Source organism: Callithrix jacchus, chromosome 7 (genome assembly GCF_049354715.1).
Source record: "Callithrix jacchus isolate 240 chromosome 7, calJac240_pri, whole genome shotgun sequence".
Taxonomy (NCBI): Eukaryota; Metazoa; Chordata; class Mammalia; order Primates; family Cebidae; genus Callithrix; species Callithrix jacchus.
Window position 1 is genome coordinate 94,116,753 of NC_133508.1, and position 19,860 is coordinate 94,136,612.

The window sequence follows — 19,860 nt, forward strand, 5'->3', positions numbered from 1 at the left end:
AGGTTTTTCCCTACTGGCAAGTGAGTAAGCTTTGGGCTCTGGGAAAGTTCCCACACTCCATGCCTGGGAGAGTAGAGTACTGATAAGATAAAGCACTTGAGAAAGGGGTCCCAGGTCGGGGAGGGCCCCAGATGGGGAAGAACAATGAATAATTGTTCTGAAGGACAGTTAATCACAAACCACCCAAGGGCACAACAACAACCTCATTTGCAGGTAGCCCCCTCCAGCACAATCCTATAAAACTTCTCTCCAGCCCCTGCCTCTTTGCAGACAGCCCCTTCTCTGCTGTGCTGCCCACGGCAATCTTGCAATGTATTTTCATACTTTCTCTAATAAATCTACCTTTCTTTACCTACACATGTCTTCATAAATTCCTTTACTGCCTGCACCACTGGCTTCAAATAGTAGCTGCCCCCAACAGGGGGTATATTTGGATTCTACTACTTTCAATATCTGCAGCCCCTCAGAGCTACAGTTCCTTCACCTGGGCAATGGAGATGATAATATCTCCTTTGCAGATGTATTGACAATATTAATAGAAGAACTTTCTTTGATGTTTGACTGAGCCTGGCTGGAAAAGCACAAAATTCTGCTTTTTGCTAAAAGGAGAGAAGCACTTGTTAACGCACTTTCAGCTCTGCCTTCTCTTTCATTTTTCCGATTGACTAATAGTGCCTGGCACACAGTAGGGCCCTATAAGGACTAATTTTCTTTCCAACTGCACAATATTTTTAAAAATAAATGTTCAACAACTGCTAGATGCTGGGCACTGTGCTATGTGCTGAGAATATAATGAGAAATGCCAACTGTCAGCCTGCAGGCAGTTTACAGACTGGTGGGGAGGACATCCAATTTGTAGATGCAGACAATCTCAAGTAATACAACAGAAATAGCAACAGGGGTCTCTATGGGGTGCTGTGGGAGTACCTAGAAGGAGACTGATCTGGTTTGGCTGTGTCCCGACCCAAATCTCAACTTGAATTGTGTCCCCCAGAATTCCCACATGTGTGGGAAGGACCTAGGGGGAGGTAACTGAATCATGGTGCTGGTCTTTCCCATGCTATTCTCGTGATAGTGAATAAGTTTTAAAAGATCTGATGGGTTTATTAGGGGGTTCTGCTTTTGCTTCTTCCTCATTTTCTCTTGCTGCTGCCACGTAAAAAGTGCCTTTTGCCTCCTGCCGTGATGCTGATGCCTCCCCAACCACGTGGAATTGCAAGTCCAATTAAACTTCTTTTTCTTCCCAGTCTTGAGTATGTCTTTATCAGCAGCATGCAAATGGACTAACACAGTAAAATTGGTACCAGTAGAGTGGGGCATTGCTGAAAAGATACCCAAAAATGTAGAAGTGACATTGGAACTGGGTAACAGGCAGAGGTTGGAATAGTTTGAAGAGCTCAGAAGAAGACAGATAAATGTGAGAAAATTTGGAACTCCCTAGAGACTTGTTGAAAATGCTGATAGTAATATGGATAATAAAATTCAGGCTGAGGTGGTCTCAGATGGAGATGAGGAACTTCTTGGGAACCAGAGCAAAGGTGACTCTTGTTATGTTTTAGCAAAGAGACTGGCAGCATTTTGCCCCTGCCCTAGAGATTTGTAGAACTTGGAACTTGAGAGATAATTTGGGGTATCTAGCAGAAAAATTTCTAAGCCGCAAAGCATTCAGTAGGTAACTTGAGTGCTGTTAAAGGCATTCAGATTCATAAGAGAAGCAGAGCATGAAAGTTTGGAAAATTTGCAGCCTATGTGATAGAAAAAAACAAAACAACACATTTTCTGGGGAGAAATTCAAGCCAGCTATAGAAATGTGCATAAGTAACAAGAAGCCTAATGTTAATTCCCATGACCACAGGGAAAATGTCTTAAGGCCGTGTCAGAGGCCTGGAGGCCCAGGAGGAAAAAGTGGTTTAGTGGGTTCGGCCCAGGGTCCTTGTGCTGTGTACAGCCTAGGGACTTACTGCCCTGTGTCCCAGCCACTATAGCTACAGATGAAAGGGGTCAATGTACAGCTCAGGCTGTAGCTTCAGAGGGGAGAAGCCCCAGGCCTTGGCAGCTTCCATGTGGTATTAAGCCTGAGGGTGAACAGAAGTCAACAACTGAAGTTTGGGAATGTCTACCTAGATTTCTGAAGATATTTGAAAATGTCTGGATGCCCAGGCAGACGTTTGCTGCAGGGGTGGGGCCCTCATGGAGAACCTTGGCTAGGGCAGTATGGAAGGATAATGTGAAGTCAGATACCCCACACAGAGTCCCTACTTGGACTTTTCTTAGTGTAGCTGTGAGAAGAGGGTCACCATCATCCAGATCCCAGAATGACAGCTATCCACTGACAGCTTGCATCATGAGCCTGGAAAAGCCATAGACACTCAATGCCAGCCCATGAAAGCAGCCAGGAGGGAGGCTGTACCCTGCAAAGCCAAAGGGGCAGAGCTGCCCACGACCATGGGAACCCACCTCTTGCATCAGCATGACCTGGGTGTGAGACCTGGGGTAAAAGGAGTTCATTTTGGAGCTTTAAAATTTGACTGCCCCACTGATTTTCAAACTTGCATGGGCCCTGTAACCCCTTTGTTTTGGCCAATTTCTCCCATTTGGAATGGCTGTAATTACACAATACCTGCACCCATTGTATCTAGAAAGTAACTAGCTTGCTTTTGATTTTACAGGCTCATAGGCAGAAGAGACTTGCCTTGTCTCAGATGAGACTTTGGACTGTGGACTTTTGGGTTAATGCTGAAATGAGTTAAGACTCTGGGGTACTGTTGGGAAGGCATGATTGTTTTGAAATGTGAGAACATGAGATTCGGAGGGGCCAGGGGCGGAATGATATGGTTTGGCTGTGTCCCCACCCAAATCTCAACTTGAATTGTGTCTCCCAGTATTCCCACATGTTGTGGGAGAGATCCAGGGGGAAGTAATTGAATCATGGAGGCTGGTCTTTCCCATGTTATTCTCGTGATAGTGAATAAGTCTCATGAGATCTGATGGGTTTATCAGTGGTTTCTGCTTTTGTATCTTCCACATTCTCTCTTGCCACCACTCAGTAAGAAGCGCCATTTGCCTCCCACCATGATTCTGAGACCTCCTCAGGTATGTGGAACTGTAAGTCCAATTAAACCTCTTTTTCTTACCAGTCTTGGGTGTGCTGTTATCAGCAGCATGAAAACAGACTAATACAGAGGCACAACTAGCTTTTGGCAAAGTTTAAGAAGGTTTTCTAAAGGAAATAGCCTGGATCTGAATCCTGACGGAGAGGATCCAGGTGACAAAAAAAAGGAGATTCTCCAGGCAGAGGAAACTGCTTTAAAAAGGCCAGAGGCCAGAAACAGAGTAGGTGGATGGGAATGGAAGCAGTTCAGTGTTACCAACATGAAGGTGGGAGAGAAGAGGGCATATGTGGTAGACAGGGACAAGGCTGTGGTGGGAATTTCATACATTTCACAGCCTTTTCCAAGATTCTTGGCTATCTTGTTTCTCTTTCATACAGTAACAGCCCAGCAGCTGATGGAATGGGGTGGCCAGCACACAGGTGCTCTCCCAAATCTTGCTGAACTTGAAATGCTCTTCATTGGTAAGCCTTCTTTGGCATGTTAGCAATATTTTATATTATTTGATGAAGATATGCTAGTCTTTTAGACCCTCTTCAAAATTCAGAGTAATAACTTTATTTAATCAATTCAAATGAAGCTTCTGGGCTTCCTTGAGACTAGAACTCTATGCTTTTAAAATGGCTCACAACTATTTTCAGTGTTAGGAAAATATTAAAATGAAGTTATTAATTAAGTCACACAATTTACATTTCAAATGTGCTGAACTCATGGCATACTCTGACTAACATCATAAATATACTTTATTGGCTAATTTTCTCCTTAAGCACAACTTTTAAAATAACCTTCATTCTCGAGACAGACTTTCCTTTTGCCAGATGATTTTCACTCAAGGATTAAACGAGAAAAACATGCAGCAGTGTAAAACATAGATTGTTATTTCATTCCATTGGTTTTCTGTTTAAATAGAACCTTGAGTTAATTAAATTTTATAGAAAAAGGGGATTCTTGGGCCATAAAATTAAAAATAATACTAATAACCATATGTGATTGGGAACCTGAAATAGTATCTATTTCCACAGACCTCCTCCCCATGTTAACCCCAGTCCTTTTATTTGTAAGCTAATAAACCATGTTCCATCTGATAATATTGCTCTAATGAATCATTTTAAAGGCCTCAAGAGAGTAAAACTAACAATTCACATTTGCAAAATGCTTTATAGTTTGCAATACACTTTCAAATACATTATCATCATGTCTGATACTCACTGAGCCCCGTAAAGTCAACAGCGTAGGCATCATTGTCATTATCTGTGTTGCACAGTTAAGCTAGCTGAGGCTGAGGTTAGGTGACTCACCTCTGATCAGTCAGCTAAAAGCAGCCAGAATGGACTTGACCCAGATGCCCACCAGCATCACTTTATTAAATCTTAGTTAGCCTTGCTAAATAGTGGAAGTCCAGCTCTACAACATTCTCTAACCAGAAATCTGGGCTCCTAGGAGTTATGACATGATGCACATCCATTTGAAGTCATTCAGAATGTCAGCTTGAGATGTCTACTTGCCAGAGAGAAAGGCCCTTCCATTACTGGTAAATGTCTCCTGGTAAAGAGAGATGTAGCTGGAGATGGGAGTTTTGCTCCTTTTTTCGCTCGCAGGGCATTTTCCAGGGGCAAGAAGAGTGTTATTGGAAGGTGCATAGGACAGTGAAGGAAAAGTAGCTTTGATGTTTAAGGAGGTAGTCCCCCAGTATTTCCATCAAGCCTGTTCTCTCCGGAATCATTCTCTGATATGAACAAGGGATGGATTTTCAGTAATATCTGGTTCAAGATTAATACACTGGTACTTCCAACTAGATCATTAAAACCGGACTCCTAGGTCTTTCCTAGAGAGAAATTCTGAAAGCATCATTGATGGAGGCTGAGATGTCATGGGCTGACACCCAAAACACCTTCTCACAGACCCATTCTCTATGTTTTGGCAAAAGGAATTCTGTGACCTTTCAGTGGGCAGACATGGGAGTCCCTATCATGCATCAGTTACCAAGAGCAAAGGCTACAGAGATAAGGCACATTCCCATTCCTATTTCTATTGTCATAAGCAGGCTGCTTTGTGGAAAGACAGCTTATGGAAAGACAGACCCAGAGACACAATCAACTGAGGAGAGAAGCACAGGGGTTATAAAAGAAGAGGCCATCTTAGGGTCTTGCACGTGCTCCTCTTCCTGTCTAGAACACTCATTCTCCCACACATCCTTCAGGACACAAATTAGAAGGCTTTCTGTTTTGCTTTCTATAAAGAGGCTTCCTAAGTCAATTTTCACCTTATCCCATTGCCCACGATACTCCCAGATCAGCGGTTCTCAACCTTGGATGCACATTGAGCTCACCTGGGGAAAAAAATACTGGTGCCTGCTTCTCACCTCTAAAGATTCTGAATTAATTGGTTTGAGGTAAAGCCTAGTCACTGGAACTTGGAAAGCTCTCCGAATGATTCTAATTTGCTGCCAAGGTTTAGGATTTTTGTCCTAGAGGTTTCCCAATACTGTATTTACAAGTGGTAACATTCATTGGATATCAATCAATTTGAACAGACATTGGCTGCAACTAATATATTTTATACTAGGATACACCTGAATAGCAGCTTCGTCTGTTTTTTATTACCAATGGTGTACTTGGGACATCTTGTTGATGTATCTGAATTCCTACTACATTGTGTTATACTACATATATTACACTACACTAGGCTAGGTGAGGCTCTACTGTCATTTGCATCCCAGGTAATGTTGCACTATGTTACACTGTGAGCTTCTTTAGGATACAGCCCCTTTTCTGCATCTCTAGCATCTATTAGGATGCCTGGGACATGTTAGAGGCTTGAAAAGTAGTGTTGGATGAAAATAAGGGGTGCTAGCCCTTCTCCAACACACACTCTTGTTCACACATGTATGTGCACACACACACACACAAACACACAGGTGTACATACACTCTCACTATTTGACCTCATGGCAGGGCCCATTAATAGTCTTCCTGGGGACATTTGAATAGGTACCTACTAGAGCAGAGCAGAGTAGCGAGTCTGCCATTTACGAAGCTAGATGAAGAGAACATGGAATGCATGAGAATGAGCAGAACAACCTCATTTAACAAAAACCTCAAAGCCTTACCTTTGTTGCCTCAAAAATCTCATCAAAGTCCATGGGCACGTTTCGGTTCTGTAACCACAAGGCACAACTGATGAGCATGAAATGAATGATGAGATAATGACATGAAACAGTTAACCAGAGAAGGCTCTAATTCTTACTGGGGTGGCTGCAGCAAACCGTTCTTCAAAATCCTCAAATGAACAGCCGTTCTGAAAGTGGAAGGGATGATGAATGAGGATGAAGTGAATGACACACAAATGACATGGATTTATGAGTTTAATGATGACAGTATCTATGGTTCACACTTCCATGGTCTCAGTAGGCAGAAGCTGTCTCCCTGTCTGTGAAAATCTTGGAATATGTTTCTAACACAAGCAGATAATAAAGCATGGGTCTGATTAGGAAATATAGAAATGGTAAATTGGTAAGTTTAAAGTCCATCCTTCGGCAATTACAGACATCACCCTGTAGTTAACAGACATCAGCAGTGGTTATAGATAAGAGCATGGTGTTTACACTCAAGATTTTTCCTTTAAAAGAACAAAAGGTCAGCTTGTGCTTTAGCCAAACTTTACTCTTTGGAGCGGTCTATGAACAGTTGGTTTTGTATGTGCTGTTATACATGTTGTCTTCTCTGCTTGAAATGCTCTTCCCCTCATCTCTGCAAGTTCAGTGCTCCCCAAATACCTCAAGCCCAGCGAAAAGCCACCTCCTCCATGAAGTGTTCCTTTACCTTTTGAACTGAAATCCTATTGAGTGACCTCAGCACATTATCTGTGCCTATTATACCATGAGCTCCCTTAAGCAGTTGGTAGAGGGTCTCCCCGGCAGCTGGTACAGGGTCTGGCTCATAGCAGTGCTCAAAAATACAGAAAAGAATGCATATTCTAGAAGTAGCTGGCAGTGGGCAAAATTTAATTGCTTTGTTAACTTTGTATTTTATTGTTGATATTATACATTATAGGTATGTGTAATATATCATGTACATGTATATATTAATGGCCATGTTCTAGTCTATATGGATAAGCTAATTATTCTTTGGATGGTTTCCAAATAGTAAAACATTAATATAAATCTGCTAATATGGACATTAAAATGAAGTTATTACACATGAATAGTTTTGAGGAGAGCTTTCTGGCAATGAAGGAGTGGGAAAATGATCACCCATAGCCTCATAATATTGCTGTTTGTCAGAATTTGCTTTCATCCTGTCTACAGGAAATGTGACTGTTTACTTCCCTCAGTCCCAGTTACAGAGAGCAGAGCAGAGCAGAACAGAGCAGAGCAGAGCAGAGTAGAAGAACCAATGTGCCCAGGCCCACCAAGGCAGGGCCTTCAGGTCAACCACCAACCACCTGTTTCCACCAGCCCCTGGCTCAACATGACTTAACTGTAGCTACACCGAGAGGAAAAGCCACCATATCAAATAACCACATACATTATTATTATTATTATTTAGCCAAAGGTGGGGAGAGGTGGTGAGACAATATTAGTCTAAGTGATCCTGTACTCTATGATGTGTCCTAAAAGGTTAAGGTTATGTCGCTACATCCTTTATAAATTCACACAATCCTAGCAATTTATGGCAGAGCCCCTACCAACTAGCTCTGGGTCATAACTTTTAATAAAAACGTTTTTTAGTGTCCAAAATCTCATTACATCTGTCCAATATAAAAAAGCAAATGGCTTCAGAGCATGATGGATGAATTAAATAAATTTGAAAAACAGTCTGTGGTAGAGGCTCATAAAAATCCCCACCATGTCCCATATAATGAAAATGTGGGAGGATAACCAGTGTCAGCATGAGCATGTTGTCACCTTCCTGGGACAGGAGAGGTGGCCTTTGGTGAGGTGTGGCTGAGGTGTGATGAGGCAATTTCTGTGAATTCAGGTGAAGCTTGGTCTGAGCAGGTAAGCAAATGCATCTTTTTGGAATCACACAGACATGGACCAGATCCTGGCCACGTCAGGCCATGGATGTGTGGGCCATGTAGCTCTAGACAAGTCTATCAGCCTCAGTTTTCTCATCTTTAAAGTGGAGTGGATAATGGCAACATCACTATAGGTTAATTGAGCAGTTTAACTGAGATGTGTGTGCAAAGTCTTGTTTGGTGTTTAGCACACAGTAGATGCCCAAGAAATCATAGCTATTATATCTTCTCTTCCTAGTTTTGGCTCATTACAGTAATGTACATGCACACTTTTTTTTTTTTTTTTGAGACAGGGTCTCACTCTGTCGCAGGCTGGAGTGCAGTGGTGCAATGTTGGCTCGCTGCAACTTTGCCTCCTGGGTTTAAGTGATTCTCCTGTCTCAGCCTCCTGAGTAGCTGGAATTACAGGTGCATACCACCATGCCTGGCTAATTTTTGTATTTTTAGTAGAGATGGGGTCTTGCCAGTTTGGCCAGGCTGGTCTCAAACTCCTGACCTCATGTGATCGATCCACCCACCTCAGCCTTCCTCAGCCACGAAGCCCAGACCCAATGCCTATAATTTTTAATGTTAGGAAGCTATTATTATATAATATTTGGAAATAGAGGAGAAAGAAATGAAAATCTTTCCAATGGCCTCTCTTTAGGAACTACCTCCACCAAAGAGCCCAATACTTCCTAGGCTTCTCATCCTTACTCCTGAACCTTCATTTCATTCTTGACTCCATTTTCTCTCTTTTGCCCTACTCTTGGCTATAGTCTTGCCTGATCATCTTCTTCCCAGCCATATTATTTTTTACCTTGTGGCTACCTGAATGTTCTGACTCTGGATCAGTCATTTCTCAGAGCTGCTTTCTTACAGCGACCTGTTTGGGGAAACCTTTGTAGACACCCAGTGCACTTCCTCCAGCCAGTGGGGAGATCCTTCCAGCTAATAAATACACTTTTTCCCAGGTAATTCTCATGAGCAGAAACTGATGATCTACTCCCTAGTCTCTTCAAACTGCTAAATCCTACTTTACTCACAATTAGCAATTGACTTTTAATTCATTTATATTAAAGTTGGTTTTTTTGGTTTGAGTATGTATTTTTCATACTATCATAGCACGTACACAGTTTGGTATTCTTTTAAAAACTCAACATGACATCAAATTTACTCGCAACTTAAGCTTCCAGTGAGGAAATGTCAAAGAAGATATTTCCCGTGTTGTTTCAATATGATTCTGGCTTGAATCTTCATGAAGAGATTGAAATAAAGTTCCACAGGGAGTTTATCTTCCTATAATCTTTTTTTCAGAACAGCGGGGACGCTATGACTCCATTACCAAGTAAGGCGACAAGGAAGACCAGATTCATGTTACTCTTACAGGAAAAATGGCAGTGGATGAGAAGGGACTTGGGATAAAAAAATCTTGCAAAGAAAGAAAACCTTTTTTATGGCTTCCAAATCAGAAACTTGCTGTGGTCCTCACTACATAATCCTTTGGGGCAATTGCTGATGCCAGAGCCACTTCATCAGAAATTTGGACTGTACTGGCCTAGAGGGGAGCCCTGGCATCAGTAGGTTTTAAAAGCTCCCCAGGTGATGCTAATGTGCAGCCAGATTTGCAAATCACCATGCTGGGGAATAAACTCTCAGCAGGAATAATTAGCAGAAGGAAAACTGAAGCTGCCTTGATTGATTATGCAATTGATTAATTAATTTCTTCAATGAACATTCACTGGGTGCCTTCCACATGCCATGTCCTGGTTAGGCACTGGCAATACCTAGATGAATAACACATGGTCCCTGTTTTCATAAGGTCAGAGCAGAGCTATGCTGTATGATCTTTGTAGCTTGGGGTGAATTGCTATGGGACAAGGACCACACAAGGCTTCTAGACTGAGAAGCTCAGAGCTCAGACCAAGGCTGAAGAAAAAAATAAATAAATAAAATTCAATTATCCATTTAGAAGGCTCAGAAGAAATGGATTAACTGAAGTGATTTGTAATTTCACTAAGGTGGGTACTATTAAGGACACCTACTGATTCCAGGCATCTAAATCTAAATGCATGTTACCTTTCTCTGATGAATGATTTAACAAGGAAGACACATGCTAATGAAGACTAATTCCTTCTGGGGCATCTAGGAGTTTATGCTCTTTATCACCTTTACCCAAGAGTAAACAACCACTTTCCCACTTCTTGGCAGAGAGATGGGAAAGCTCTGTTTGGCAATTGAAGAACAAAGGGAAGTGGCTTAGGCTGAACAATAGAAACTCAGATGTTAATAAATGATCTCTAGAGCAGCTCTGTCCAATAGAACTTTTTGGGATGATGTGAAATTCTATATCCGTGTGGTCCAATACAGCAGTCAGTAGATACCTGCGCACTTCAAATATGGCTAGCATGACTGATGAACTAAATTTTAAATTTTATTTTGTTTTATTTAATAGCCTCATATGGCTAATGGCTACAGTATTGGACAAGCATGACTCTTGATAAAATATATTAAAAAATAATCTTCCAATTGACTGGCTGCTTCCTAAATGCTAGATGTAGTCCTTCCTTATATATCTTTTTCTATTCTTTTAAAGAATATCCTTTATCTGTGTTGACTGGAGAATTTCTATGAGAGAATTGATTTGCTTGCTGTCTAGACATTACCATGAAATCAAATTCAGCATGCAAAAACAGCACACTTCTTTCAGCTGTAAGAGGTTTTTTCATTGCATGAGCTAAGTGAATGAAAGCCAGGTATTTGTGAGGTGTTTTTTTTTTTTTTTTTTTGAGACGGAGTTTCACTCTTGTTACCAGGTTGGAGTGCAATGGCGTGATCTCGGCTCACCATAACCTCCGCCTCCTGGGTTCAGGCAATTCTCCTGCCTCAGCCTCCTGAGTAGCTGGGATTACAGGCACGAACCACCATGCCAGCTAATTTTTTTGTATTTTTTAGGAGAGATGGGGTTTCACCATGTTAATCAGGATGGTCTTGATCTCTTGACCTCGTGATCCACCCGCCTCGGCCTCCCAAAGTCCTGGGATTACAGGTGTGAGCCACTGCGCCCGGCCCTGTGAGGCTTTTTTTTTTAGAAGAAAGTTAAGATTCATAATTCAAATGAAAATCCATGAAGCTTCATTAGAACTGAAACAAAATGAAATCCCATTTAATGCCAAAATGTGCCAGGCCTACTGAGATTTGGAGATTGGTGGTCTCGCTGGACTTAATGCCTTAATAGAGAAACTGGTGCTGCTTTGAGGTTTTATCTTTATAATGAGTGAGAAGTTTCCTCTAATTACTCCAATTTGGGTCTCACTTTAGCAGCTAATAGTCCTTTTTTTCACAGCTTCCAATTCAGGAGGCTCCCAAAGGTTGTCCAGAAGGTTGGAGGATAAAGGAAAAGATTTACATCTTGCAATAAGTCCTCACACATATAATATATATCCATAAATCCTTGGATGACAAAATATTCACATCTGGCTTCTTACAAATTAAGCTAGTCCTTAAAATGTTCTTTCTTAATATGCAAGGGGAAACTCTTCATGGGGAATGTTGGTGCAAGGATTTTGCTGGAATCTCATTGAAACATCGCAAAAAAGGCAGAACCCAGTAGACAAAGCTCAGGGTGCTGAGCTGACCTGAACAGCCTCATGTATGGCTAAAGCCTCTCCCTCTGGATTCTTGGCCTTCCCAACTTTCATCAACTAATTTGCTTGCAAATGAAAACACTGAGTACTTTTAAAGGGAGAAATGTGATGGTTTTAGGAGAGGCAGAGCGAGGGAATGAAAAGAGAGACGTGGAGAACAGTAGTTTTCAGTTCAAACTGCTGCTCCGTCACTGGCATTTACTTGAATAAAGTTGATCATTTGAGCCTCAGTTTTCCCCTCTGCAAAACAGGGATAATGCTTACAATGTGGGCTTGCAGAGAGGAAGCAGTGAGAAGATTGATGTATGTGAAAATAGCACAGCAACTGGCAGAGTAAAATCTCAACAGGTGTCAGTTCCCTTTTGAAAATTACAGAAAGGGAAGGAAGGGAGAAAAGAAGAAACAGTCATATAATGATTTGCTTGGTAGGTGAGGGTAGGAAGGTGCCAGGTCATGGCAAAAATTTGTGACATACTGGTCCAGGGAAGGGAGGAAGTCCCCTGGAGAAGAGGGTGAAGATGCAGTGTGGTCTTCACAGAGCAGATGCTCAGTCAAAGCAGCTCCTGCTCTTGGACCTTCCCCCTGTTTTTAACACTAGCAAGGCTGTACTATTCTAGGAGTCTGCCTCAACATTCCACTGCCCCACCCTTTCTCTTTCCTATCTATCCCTTATACCTATTTTAGAATTCAGATAGTAACTCCATGTTTTGATGCCCAGATTTTCTAAAAGCCATCCAATATTTTCTTGAAAATATACATGAGGATGGGGTTGGTGGCATGATTTGCAGATGGAAGATGATTATGCAATAAGATACTAATAGTTAAGTCTGACCTTAGCAACAGTGATAAAGGAAAGGAGATACCAATTGTGATGCATGAGAAATGACACTTCTCGTGTTTAGGGGAGATTATGGTAGTTATAGAGATGCCTGTGATAATTGGTCATTCATTCACTCACATCTATTTATTAAATATATATGATTTACTGAGCATCTGTAAACAAATTCTCCTATCACATGAAGGAGATATAAAACAAGAAATTATCAAAAAGTTGGTGTTATCAGAGAGATAATTCACATAAAACCTTTAGTATATAGGGCCTGGCTCAGAGTACTGATATGATTTGTGCTAGTGGTTACTAGTATTATTGTCCTCATTATTAAATACATGGCACCCAACCCCGGGGTTGGGGAAGCTGGGGGCAGCATACATTTTGAGCTGGTGGCAGTAGCAGCAGTGGGAATTTGATGGTGGAAATGCTGTTGTCATGGGACAGAGGGCAGCCATCATAAAAACAGAGATGATGATACAGCTCTCTGTGCTGTATCATCATCATGATAGCCAACATGGGGCCAGGGATGGAAATTAGGCAGAAACATTGAAAATACCATCACAGCCACAGAGCTCTCTAGAAATACTGGGAATGACTATAATTTTCACACTCATAGAAGCTTCCTGGTTCTAATCCATGACTTCATCCCAAGATCTGACATTTGACAAGGAGGATTTTAGGATTCAATTCCCCCTTCCCTTGCCTTAGCTCCTTTGTCAGGGGAAGAATCAGGCTGCAAGATGGCTTTGCTACTTTAATGGCTTTTGACAGGACAAACAGATATGCATAGGTATAAATATACATAAAAAACCAGAAACCAAAGGGGGAACATTTCTAAAAGCTTGCAATTATTTGTTTTTAATGATCTCTTCCTTTCTCCTTTTTACTTTTAAAAAAACCTATTATTCTAGTTCCACATTAGCAAAAACTCAAGGATTTTTTAAAAACTCCTAACAAGATTTGGCATTGGTTCAGCACTTTGAAAAGGGAGTGAATTAGAATCACAGTAATGTGAAATTGGCTCCCATCAGCAGGATGACAGGATTCAACACACTTTTGGGGAGGAGGGCAGGGGAACTTCTCAAAGTCAGTCATCTTTCTTTGCTGCTGTGGCTCTCTTGGAGGGGTTACCACTATGGTACAGATGGCATCCAAACGGTAACAAGAAATATTGGAGGGAGCTGAAATCAAGCAAGAGTAGCAGAGGCTTGGGCTGAGCGCAGAGCAAATCAGAGGAAATCACAAATGGAGAGATGTCACAGCAAAGGAAAAAATAGCCAGGAGGGCTTTGCCTGCTGCTCTGACAGCCGTTCCGTGCAAAATGCTTTTTCTTTTCTTCTCCAGAGGAATGCATATTTTTACATACTTAGGAATTCATTTCCTCATTCACTTCTTCATTCTTGGATTTGTTTATCAAGACATTAATTTAATTAAGGAATAAACATTTCCCGAATGCCCATTATGAACCAGGCACTATGCCTATCCTGTGAGCACTTAGATGCTGTCCATCCTCTGAGTTGTAACAGTGAGGTTAGGAAAACTGGAGCATACTGATTCCATTCAGAGAGTAGAAGTGCCATGACAAGGGTATGAGGCTGAGCATTTTTATAGACCATGTACATGTTCATTGCAGCTAGACTGTTCACAGGACTAAAACCAACTCCATGTGAATAGCCAAAGCAAGAATTGTTTTTATGTGAATGGAACTGGACTCGAATACTATCCTTGAATTTTTCTTTGTTGTAACATTAGGGAAATATCCATCTCGTAAGACTTAGTTGAAGATAACCCAGGATACAATTTAAGGTAACAGTTGAGCATGTGCCTGACTAATGGTAAGATTTCCATTACTGTCTGCTTATTTGGATCCTCTATTAAGTCAACAATTCAATAAAGTATCCTTTAAGAATATGATGATTTTGTAGCACCTATTTGATGGCATTTTGGGCTGTTTGATAAACTGCAGAATTGCAGAATAGAATTAGAAGAGACTACAGAAATCTCTAACCCCACTCATCCCTGTATTTCTTTCAAATCAAGAAACAGAGACCTTCAATTTTATCAAAAACATGGTATTAGTGGCAGATTTGGGATAATACAGCAAGTTCCTGACTCCTGATCCAATTCCTTTTCACTCTACCATGGTTCCTTTCACAGTTGTATAGATCAAGAGGAGACCATCCTAAGTCAGAGCAGAGAAACCTGGCTCACGTTTTATAAGAAAGACACAGGCTCAAAGGAAACCTTGGCTTGCTCGTAGAGAAACTAGTTAGGGAAATGGCTACTTCCTAGAGCTCTGAAGATTGAATGAGGCAACATTCACAACTAGACGACTTGGAAGACAGCCTCAAGGTTTTAAGTCCAGAGGATATCTGAAAGAGTATTATCCTCAACTGTCTCTGATTGAATGTACAACCTGAAGATAATTTGTGTGTGTCTTAATTTCACAGGGCCTCTGACTAAGTCTCTAGGTATATTCTTTCCCTTCTCCGGCCTTGGCATAAGATATTTCCTCTGTCTGGTTCCTACTTCCATCTTTATTCATCAAGGAAACTATAGCATGTCCTTAGAGGACATGTTAGTTCTAGTCAGCTCTCCAAAGCCTTCCTCTATGACCCTCAGTATGGATTAGATGACTACCCTAGGCATCACGTGTCCAGTTACAATGATTCTTATCTTCCCTCTTCTCTACTATAGCCTATGGCTTTGTGGAGACTCTAGTTCCTCATATGGGAAACTGCCTTATTCATCTTTGAATTCTAGTACTTATCCTAGTGGTCAGCAGACAGAAAGAAATTATATTGAATTGATACATTTTAAAAATAAAAATGAATAAGTGCATAAACATTTATATAATACAATAGAAAACTGAAAAAAAGAAACTTGGCAATAGTATGACTTATTATATGGAGGGCATGGTATTCCATATGATGTTTTCAAATGCTCAGCATGTATGTGCATGCACGCACACACACACACACACGCACACACACACACACACACACACACTCACAGATATTTGGCATTTGTTATTAGGAACTCCAGAAAAAAGCTGTCACATCTACCCTCACATTTGGCCAAATGGGGCTTTACAATTAGGGTAAATTACTCCATTTCTAACTTCAAAGAAATACTAGGCAAAAGTTCTAGAAAAAGCTATAAGAACAGGGATATGCTACTAGTCCTTCTAATATCTGGATGGCATTTTCAGCTGACTTTTCAAGCTCCTCCCCAGTGAGACCCATCAGCGGTTCTAGTGCGTCAGTAATCTGAGATAGCTTTCATTACTGAAAGTCTCACCAATACCTGGTCAAGCACCCTTTTGATTTTCAGCAATTAGTGATCAACTAAATCCCATAATTTTCAGCCTCTCAAACGTAACATGTTCAAAGAACTTTTGAACTCCTCAAACCTGTTCTTTCCTTGTCCCAGTTTCTGTAAAGCTCACCACCAGCTCACACCCCGATGCTCAAGCCACAAACATACAAGTTACTTTAGATTCCTCTCTCTCCCACACTCTGACATGCAGGCATTCATGAAGAAAGGCCGATTCTATCCTGAACATGTCCCAAAGCTGTCTGCCTCTCGCCCTCTTCTCGGTGACATTCTCTTTTCCACTTTTGCCCACTTAAGTTCATCCCCCAAAGAGCGGTCAAAGTGGTCTTTAAAAAATACTAGATGAGGCCGGGCGCAGTGGCTCATGCCTGTAATCCCAGCACTTTGGGAGGCCAAGGTGGTCAGGTCACCCGAGATAAGGAGTTTGAGACCAGCCTGACTAACACGGTGAAATCCAGTCTCTACTAAAAATAGAAAAAGTAGCCAGGCATGGTGGTGCATGCCTGTAGTCCCAGCTACTCTGGAGGCTGAGGCAGAAGAATTGCTTGAACCCAGGAGATAGAGGTTGCAGTGAGTCGAGATTGTACCACTGCATGTCAGCCTGGGCAACAGAACAAGACTCCTTCTCAGAAAAAAAAAAAAAAAAAAAAGAATCAGATGAGGTTTTTTATTGCACTCGGAATAAAATCCAATCTAACCACTGCCTACGAGACCATACATACTTGGGGTGCCACCCATTTCTGAACTTGCCTCCACCAATCCTTTCCCACTGTGTCTCCCTTCACGACGAGCCACTGGCTCATTCCTGCCTCAAGGCCTTTGCCTTTCTCTGTTCCCACCACACTCTTCACCTGGTTGGTTCCTCCTAACTCAGACTTGCACCAGGTGTTACCTCAAGGAAACCTTCTCTGACTGTACCTAATGCAGGAGCAGCCCCCGCTCTTGTTCCTTGCCTTGTCTGGTTTTGTTTCAAGCACTCACTGCTCTGTTTGTTTCCTTTTCTGATGGCAGCCTTTTCCTGAGAAAGGAAACCTGGGTGTGGGTGGGGACTCGGTTTGCCTTGTACCTGTGCCTAGCTCAGTGCTTGACACGCAGTGGACACTAGATCTTATTTGAAAAATGGGTGAAGGAATGAATGCTTGAACAGAGCAATGCTTAAGTGGCCAGAGACGGGTTCTAGAAGGCACCTTATAGTGTTGCAGAAACTATAAAATGATAACAAAAAAGACACTTCATGCATATATCACAGGGACAACGGAACTCTGTGTGTCATGCTGACATCTGTGCTCTAGCCTTGGGCTTCTTTTCCTACTTGGTCTCTGGTGCCGGACACCTTATCTCTGAGGACCTTGTAGCTTGGGAACAAAGGCATAGCTAAGGAGATCTTACCATAGATACCAAAAGCAGAACGTGTTTTTACCCACACATATGCTATATCTGTCCTGTGAAAAACCTTTTTCATTAAAAGTAGGCCACATCTCCTTAGTCAGGTCACAGGTGGTTGAGATCATTAGTTCTCATTTTGACAAATCCATAAGGAAGACAAAGGAAGTCCATTCTGGACTCAAGAGGAAGGAATGGGCCACATGGTAATATTAAGACCTCCGCTCTTGGCCAAGCAGAGGTCACTAAGGACAATAATAATTATAGCTAATGCTTGGATAAAACTTCCAGTGTGTGAACCAGACACTATTCTAAGTGCATTCATGTATTAACTGATTTATTTATCACAACAACTGTGAGGTGCTGTTACTTGCCTTGCTTCCAAGAGGAGGAAACCAAGGCCCAGAAGGTTTAATTAACTTGCCTAGGGTCACACAGCTAGTAAATGACCAAGCTAGAATTTTCACCTAAAGTAGGTTAGCTTTAAAGTATGTGCCCGTAACCATGATGTTATAGTGAGGACAACAAAAGGCATAAGACGACCTAGGTTTTAAGACTAGGGTGGGCGGCTAGGGTTCTGGAAGGAATGGCCATGGTGGGCAGTTCAGGAGCTTGTTCCATTCCAACCCAATCGTCTCTTGGAGAACCATGGCCAGATCATAGTACAAAGGCTATCCCTGTAACAATGGCAGGAGGAAGGAGGCTAGAACATCCCAGGCAACTGTGGAAACAACAGCATAGAAACTGCCGAAGAGACGAGGCTATAAGATTTTTAAAACAGAAGAAAGTGGGGTGGCGGCCAGGCGCAGTGGCTCACACCTGTAATCCCAGTGCTTTGGGAGGCCAAGGCAGGCAGATCACTTGAGGTCAGGAGTTTGAGACCAGCCTGGCCAACCTGGAGAAATCCCATCTCTACTAAAAACACAAAAATTAGCTGGGCATGGTGGCACACATCTGTAATCCCAGCAACTTGGGAGGCTAAGGCAGGAGAGTCATTTGAACCTGGGAGGTGGAAGGTGCAGTGAGCTGAGATTGTGCCACTGCATTTCAGCCTTGGTAGAGTGAGACTCCATCTCAAAAGACAGACGGACGGATGGACAGACGGAAGGAGGGAGGGAGGGAGGGAGGGAGGTAGGGAAGGAAGGAAGGAAGGAAGGAAGGAAGGAAGGAAGGAAGGAAGGAAGGAAGGAAGGAAGGAAGGAAGGAAGGAAGAAAGTGGGGTGGGGAAACTGGAGTATTGGGCTAACAGCATGTAATGGTGAATAAAAGGATAATACTAGAGATAAGGACAGCAAGCTGCTAACCTGCTGGGGAGTAACATAATGATATGCTGACGGAACTTCTGTGATAGGCAGGAAGATGGGAGGTGGAGAAGAGAGAAAGTGGTGTAAAAAGCGAGAGTGAATGTCATCTTAATAGGAGGCATTTCTTTCAGCATAAGTAGAGAAGCAAAGGATTTATCCTTCACAATCAGACTCTGTTTCTTTCTCCTTAGCATCTGAACCTCAATCTTCTTATCCATATAATGGTGAAAATAATAGTTGTCATCTTAATTAAACTAGGTAAATTTAGTAGACAATCTGAATCAGCTGGGGGAACTTTGTAAATCTCCCTTTATATATAAATAGATGCAAGCCTTACAAAAGCAGATCTATCAGATTGGGGCTAAGGAAGTTGTGTTTTTAAAAGTGTCACAAATGATTGTTAAGCAATGAAGTCTTCGGAATCCCTGAAGTAGATACAGCTTGCTAAGCACTAAGCACTCTCAATGCCCCCCTAGGAAGTGCTCAGCAAATGTTAGTTTCTCGCCTCCTTTCTGAGTCACTGCAGAAACAAGTTTTGTATCCTTTGGGTTGTGACTGTCACCAATATCTATTTTCTTATTGCCCATGATCATTTATTTAGCTCTTGCTCTGTTTTTAAAAACTAGACTTTGTTCATTATTCTTCCACATCCACTAATAATGGCAGTTAAGGAGAAAGAAAGAACCTCAACATGATGATTTATCCAGAAATGGTGAATTGCTGTACCAAGAGAGAATGAGTGCCAGCATCAATGGATATTTATGGGGAAACTGTATATTACAGCTCTGCTCGTTAGAGATGCTGTAGTTAAGGTTCTGTGAATGTTAATGATCTGTATGAGAGGAATAATGACAGACTCACAGCAGCAACAGCAGCAGTTAACAGATACCCCTGAATCACATTTTTTCACCATGTAACGGATCTTCAAGTAATCTGATTTATGTCTACCCAAGGAGCAAGCATGCATCAGGGAGCCTGCATCTTGGAGGGAGTACTATTTGTGGCTTCAGCACAGGTAGCATTATGGAGAAAGCATTTCAGGGACAAGAAGGATAGACGCTTCTTGCCTTCTGTTTGAAATTTCACATGTTCTGGTTTCAGAGGCAGTTTGGGCCAGCAGGAAGAGCAGTCACCAGCTTCGTGTAGGATGACCCTAAATCCCGGTTTGCCTAAGACAGCTGATATTTATGCCTATTGTCCTGACATAATTGTAAATAGCAAACACTTTTTCACTTTCAAGAGTGCCCCAGT

At 41.9% G+C, this 19,860-nt stretch overlaps 1 protein-coding gene across 39 annotated transcripts in view; it reads right to left on the reverse strand.

The window, feature by feature from the left end:
• The window catches only part of DAB1 (DAB adaptor protein 1), a 1,273,242-nt gene that overhangs the window by 31,820 nt on the left and 1,221,562 nt on the right, over positions 1 to 19,860 (reverse strand). For 22 of the 39 annotated variants that reach the window (XR_013520113.1, XM_078331967.1, XM_035253001.3 and 19 more), the window contains 2 exons: positions 6,356 to 6,406; positions 6,219 to 6,266 (listed from right to left, as the gene is read on the reverse strand). The exons of 13 other annotated variants lie outside the window; for them this stretch is intronic. Coding sequence is in view for 25 of the 26 variants with exons in the window: in XM_078331967.1 (XP_078188093.1) it covers positions 6,219 to 6,266; positions 6,356 to 6,406 (99 nt within the window). In the remaining variant the exon portion in view is untranslated. The remainder of the gene's footprint in view (positions 1 to 6,218; positions 6,267 to 6,355; positions 6,407 to 19,860) is intronic. 4 more of the 39 variants (XM_078331978.1, XM_078331977.1, XM_078331990.1 and 1 more) reach the window with 1 other exon arrangement.